We start from the raw sequence: 5981 nt of genomic DNA, 5'->3' as shown, positions 1-5981 counted from the left end.
AGCTGCAGAGTACCTGTACTGCAGTGAAGTACTTCAGTGCTGGACCTGAATGTTTAGAGGACTTGTAGTACATTTAAGTACAACAGTATTAGACTCTGGTGTACTTTGTACTGTAAACATCATCACCATAAGTTTTCTTGGGCAGTACAGTGGAGACAGTGGCAAAGGCCTCCTGTCCAAACAGTCCTGCTTATTTTTACCACTTGACCAAAAAAATATTTGCTTCGTTTATAAAAAGGCAAAAGCTTCAACACTGTGTTCAACTGTCAGAAAGAAATCAACTACAAGTCCCAGAGAACTTTGCAGTAAAATAAAAAACACTATTTCCACTTCTATTGCTTTTTAAAAAAAATATTTCACGTGAAATTTCATATATGTCATAGTTCACATGTGCAACATGTGCTTTTTTAACCAATCAGGACTCTCCTATTAGTCCGACACTACCACTGTCCAATCAGAGTGCATCAGGAAGTAGTTTCACTACAAAAATTGTCAGTTATTGGCTTTTAGCAGTCTTTTATTTTTTCTTGATTAATTTTGTATTTTATTAAAAAAAAATACAATGCAATATCATATCATATCATTTATTGTAAAATAATTATAATGAACTTAATCTCAAACCTGAGTCATTGGAAATTATATATTGTCATTTTCTCTCTAGTTGCTTTTCTGAACACTAAATCATCTGCAGTTTTTTGTGTGTATTTAAAAACATTTTAAAATAAATATTGGCTGAAAAAGTGAGTGAAAATATGTTGCATACAAAAGTTAACATCTATCTCGATGCTGCAGTAAAAAACATTTCACAGGATCAAACCTGCTTTCAAGTTCTGTGCACCAAACTTCCTTATAAAAACCTAAATCTTATAAAACTACAATGTGAATTAGGCTTAGGCTGCGGTAATCTTAATTAATAAATATCTATGAAATAATCTCCAATATTCCCTAAAACAGAAAAAATGTAGAATAGGTATAATGGATAATGTTAGTTTTTAAATCTATTTTAAATGTGCCAATAAATACGCTGCATCCATGTTGTACTGTTATTATATATTTATCACTGTCATTTCTGATGTGGTTGCTGTGCCTTCTCGTGTTTTAGGCGCTTGGGTGAATTTTGACCTTCCGTGCTTGCCGGCGCCGTCGCCGCCTCCTTCTCATTTGCATGTCAGACAACGAGCTCGCCTCCTCATACAACCACGGCAGCTCCCACAGTGCTTTGCTCTGGACAACATGGTTATCCATCTGTAGGATGAGGCAGGGAGAGAAATCTTACATTCATGTAAAGAGACCGCATTACCCACACTGAGAAATGTGTTAAAAACCAAAGGGGTTTGTTGGTAGTACAGAATATAACAGAACAGTTTGCAAACAGCATCACACAGCAACAATAATAAATGAAAGCACATCATATGTCTACATTAAAAGTCCCATATAACCTGTAAAACCTCTGTAATGCAAAAGCCCTCATTGAGCCCTTCATGAGGCTCATGGTGGGTTGACAAAGGCTTGGCAGGACTTACACTCAGGCATACGCAACATTTTTAAGCCTTGCTTTAAGGCCTACATATGCCCTTCCTAAGCCTTACATTAGTTGTTTAAACCCATCTGTAAGCCCAATATAAGGCCTTATATGGGTGTTACTTTCCAATAATCCCTGCCTGAGCTTTACTTTAACCTTTACATAAGCCCTCTGTAAGATGTGCACAGCTGTACAATAAGCCTTAATTTTAGCCTTCCATATTTTAAAGTCCCCTATACACTCTGCAAAACTGTCTACATATGCCCTTTACAGGCCCTGCATACAAACCTTCAGAAGCTGTCATTTAAACCCCACAAAAGCCTCCAAGGACTTCTAAAAACCTTGCGGGATCCTGAGCTACAGCCCTGCATAAGCCTCAAATAAGCACTACAGAAACATTCCATAAACTATACTTTAAGCCTTCTATGAGCCCAGCACAGACCTTTCATAAGCCTTAGTTCAGGTCCTCCATAGGCCCCTACATGACCGCTCCTTAAGCCTTACTTTAAATGCTACAGAACCTCCTGATTGCCCACACAGATCTTCCATAAGCCTAGGTACAAGCCCTGTATAGGTCCTACATAAACCATAAGCCCTACCATAATCTCTTAACACTGTACATCTGTGTGTCCGTGAAAAGCTGTCTGTACGGCTTCCACAAGCTTTTCCTAAGCCTAATACAGGTAAACTGCTGTATCCCATGTCTCTCTACCTGGATGTGTCTGAGGGAATGCAGTCCCTGCAGAAGCTTCTCCTGGTCCTGGTAACTATATTTCCTCAGGTCCTGCACCCTCTTCAGGATGTATCTCAGCTGTGCCTTGACATCTTCAGACCCAGCAGTGCCAGGGGTGGCGGTGACAGGAAGCTCTCTGCTCCCGGTTGTCTGAGGACTTGGGGTGGGCAGATTTTTCAACATGTGGCTGAGCAGCTTCTCGTACGTCTCCAAAACGCCACCCATAAACACCCTCTTCATCTGAGAGAAAAAACACAGAGGTAATTAAATAAAGCCTGTTTCTAGTGAAGCTTGCTGACAGAATGTATGTTTTAGCTTGTTGGCTACAACTGTCTTTGATGAGTATATTCTAAAAAAGCAGCGTTTGCAGGAGTGTCAAGTCTTTGCAAGCTGATTTTTGAACAAATGATCTTTAACAAGTCTGCCTAAAAGGTAGGAAATTAACCGAAAACCTGATGGCATGTCCTATGACATAGAGAAGATGGGTATAGTTATTTAAACAAAAGATAAGATGATCTTTTGTGGCTCAACAAACTTGTACCACCCTCAAGATGGTGAAAACCTTTCACACAGTGGAAAAACTCTGTGGTTTCCCACACAGGAGACAAGTTAAGCACAGAGCAGGCCTTGAGGAGGCAAGGCAAACCACTCGTTCACTGTGAAGCGTGAATGTCATATTCCAGCACTGCTAACTGGCTTGAAACTCATTTGGATGCAAGACCTCAGAGAGGGCACAGGATCCAAATCCAAATCGCTTGGAAAGTACTGACCAGTCTCTGAGGTTTGTAGATCGAAATTTCAGGAGCTATAAAAGCAAGTCTGAGGTTATCTCTGATGAAACTGTGTTTTTGATATGACTAAGTGGAATTTGGAGACATACGTGATTCTCCAAATGATCTGAAACATGAAAGTGACCAAATACAGAGATGTGGTTTTCAGTGAGCAGCAACAATTTGAATTTCTATAAGCATGCTAGATAGTCTCCTTTAAATGGGACTAGTTACTTAGCACCTAAAATGGTGTTTCACCTCAGATGAGTCACGCAAGGTCTCCAGAAAGAAACAAATTTAAAAATGATGAAATATAACGCCTGTGTTTTTGGTGTAAAAGAACAACAAAAGGGGAAATCCCAGAGGGGTGTGTATGGTGGGTGGCCACTAAGTCTGTGCTAAATACCGCTTTCCACATAACACCCTCTTCCCTGTGTACCACCATGAACAGCAAGCTGTCTGAACACCTTTCCAGGTACTGAAACACAATAAGAAAACAGACACTGCTGACAAGTCAGTTTTAACACTCGGCACTCGAAACAAACCACGAAGTGACTTTGCATTACTGTTGGTGAAGAGTGAAAGTTTCACTTGGAGTCTGAGAATAGCTGCAAAGGTTGCACGATGCAGAGCCAGCAGGACAAAAACCACAAAACTTCAATACAAGCTCCAGCTCATTAAAGAAACAGTTCGAGACTAAAGTGTGAAAGACTGAAACCTGAGGAAAACACCAGCCAGTTGCTGACTCAGTGATCAAAGAGGGTGGACAAGAGACTTGGAAAGCACCTTAAAGCAGTCTAGCAGTCTACACAACCTTCTAAAGCCCTTCGAATTAACTTAATGCTCCCTGTCACCTTAACTGACATCCATGTGCCAGTCTGTTATAATAAGGGTCTTTATTTCCCTGAACTGTGCCATGCGCTGTGCACCATCAACAAATCCCACCAGATTTTAAGCATTAACTTAAACAGGCTGGGACATAAGCTTGTCTTTTTTTGACAGCTGTATATAAATATCAATACCAATCTCATGTCAGTGCTTTGAATTCAGAGCTGGAGTCCAGAGGCAGTGAGCTTAATTAAACATAGAGACTGGAAACAATGGGAAACATCTAGCTTGCTGCCGTCCAAAGTCCAAAACTATGCCTACCAGCACCTTTAAAGCTAACAAATTAACAAACTGTGTCTTCTTCTTGCAACCTGTGCTGTAGTCAGGGACGCTGTACAGAAGTTCTGGACAGCTGAAGTAGCTGTAGAAGTGCTGGTAGGTGTATTTGTGAGCTTTGAACACAGTCAGGCTAGCTGTTTGCCTCTGCTTCCAGTCTTTATGCTAGGCCAGGCTTCTAAACTCCAGTTCAGTTTTAACTCACAGAGAGGAAAGTCGTATTAATCTTGTACTCTCACTGAAGGAAAAAAAAAAGCATGGATGAGCTATTTGTTAAAAGTTACCAATTCTGTTTGAACATGCACAGATGCTAAAGTGGTTAAATGATCAAATGGACTTTACCTCCAACGTTTCCTTCAGTGGTTCTCTGGAGAAGACGGGTTTCCCATTATATCTCTCTCTATGTGGAATGTTCTGCAAAAAAGACCAAAGCAAACACATTTTTCAGATTTTTTCAAATCAGGTTTTCAGTGCTTTTATTAAGGTATTAAATAGTAAATACTAATTATGTAAATTTTCTGAGACTGCTTTGAAAAATATACTGGTGGTGCTATCAAGAACAATCAGACATCTGAGATTTCAGAGCCATTTCTTGCAACACATTTAACTTATGAACTACAGCAGGTCTTTAAAAATCCAACAAAAATAATCAAATCTTAATTTTAACCTCATATGAATGTGTTATACTTTCCTAGACTGCTTTCAAAATATCTGGTGATGCATTCATGGAAAGTCTAACATCTGAGCATATTGATAACCTTTGCATTTTAATTATCTGATAACAAAGTGAAAAAATGAAAAAGATAATGCTGTACTTCCTGCATTTATACTCTCCTAAATTGTCTTGCAAACTGTCCTTGATGATGCATTCAAGGGCAGTCTGTCATCTGGGATTTCAGAGTCAACTGTTGTTGATAACTGGTATCAGATCATCAAACAAGTTGTGAAAAAGATAATGGGACTTTGATCATTTCTTAGATTGCATTTGTAGTTTACAAGATTTTTACATGAAACTGTCTTGTTGGTGCATTCAAGAATCTAAAAGACAATCTGAATGTTTTCTTTCTTGCATTGCAGCAGCCAAACTACAAATCCCAGAAGCAGGAGTATCCATGAATGCAGCATCACAGACAGTGGTCTTGCTGTCCTCTGCATAACTATAATATAATTACACAAAGTTTACTAGCTAATGATTTGGATGTGGCATACCTCACATTTAGTAACTGGTTAATACACACAAAAACACCAGAGTATTCTTTTAAATAGAGCCCAAAATAAAAAGTTGAGTTTGTGTATGTGTGTGTTTGTGGTGAGAGCATCAGAGTGAGACAGAAACAGGAGGAGGAAAGTGAAAGCTAATACCAGTGTTTGTAGTGCTACACAGACCGATACCACACAAGCATCAGCAGTACTAAGCACTAAGAGAAGTAGTACTGGTGGTACTCACATAGTGCTGCAGGAGGTTCTGGATGGTTTTGTTCATCTCCTTAGGGAGGTGGAAGCCTCTGACCTGGCACACACATAGCCAGAGGGACAGACAGACCACTGCCCTTGCTGTTGCAACTTTCATATCACCACCTGTTAATGTTACACCTCCGTCCACTTGAGTCGTCGGTTTGATTCCCAAGTCTGTCCGGGCCTGGTTTCAATCCCTGTCGGAGCGACACTGAAGACAAAGACCGGCCGAGGAAAGATCCGGTCTGACCGTTGATCTAAGTGTCGTATGCCTCTCGCCCTGAAGTTGGCTCTAACTGTTACACTTGTCATGAAACCTTTTATTTATATCTCTGAG

The 5981-nt window shown here is 40.0% G+C and overlaps 1 protein-coding gene across 1 annotated transcript; it reads right to left on the bottom strand.

Annotated features, from left to right (window-relative positions):
• Positions 1 to 1091: 1091 nt before the first annotated feature.
• On the bottom strand, positions 1092 to 5903 carry ifng1 (interferon gamma 1). Its single transcript, NM_001360732.1, has 4 exons — positions 5637 to 5903; positions 4532 to 4603; positions 2235 to 2495; positions 1092 to 1245 (listed from the first exon to the last, which is right to left on the bottom strand). The coding sequence occupies exons 1-4, from the start codon at positions 5757 to 5759 to the stop codon at positions 1099 to 1101; spliced, it is 603 nt and encodes a 200-aa protein (NP_001347661.1). The 5' UTR covers positions 5760 to 5903; the 3' UTR covers positions 1092 to 1098.
• Positions 5904 to 5981: the final 78 nt, after the last annotated feature.

This window comes from Monopterus albus, unplaced genomic scaffold (assembly GCF_001952655.1).
Source record: "Monopterus albus unplaced genomic scaffold, M_albus_1.0 scaffold341.1, whole genome shotgun sequence".
NCBI lineage: Eukaryota > Metazoa > Chordata > Actinopteri > Synbranchiformes > Synbranchidae > Monopterus > Monopterus albus.
Note: the sequence above shows the minus strand (reverse complement) of the source record. Positions and strands in the feature narration are given on the sequence as shown.

Excerpts from the sequence above, each read along its gene's own strand:
- ifng1 (NM_001360732.1), bottom strand. The coding sequence starts at position 5,759 with ATGAAAGTTGCAACAGCAAGGGCAGTGGTCTGTCTGTCCCTCTGGCTA. Across the intron at positions 2,496-4,531 it reads CACTGAAGGAAACGTTGGAG|ATGAAGAGGGTGTTTATGGG; the intron begins GTAAAGTCCATT and ends TTTTTCTCTCAG. Across the intron at positions 1,246-2,234 it reads ATTCCCTCAGACACATCCAG|ATGGATAACCATGTTGTCCA; the intron begins GTAGAGAGACAT and ends CTCATCCTACAG.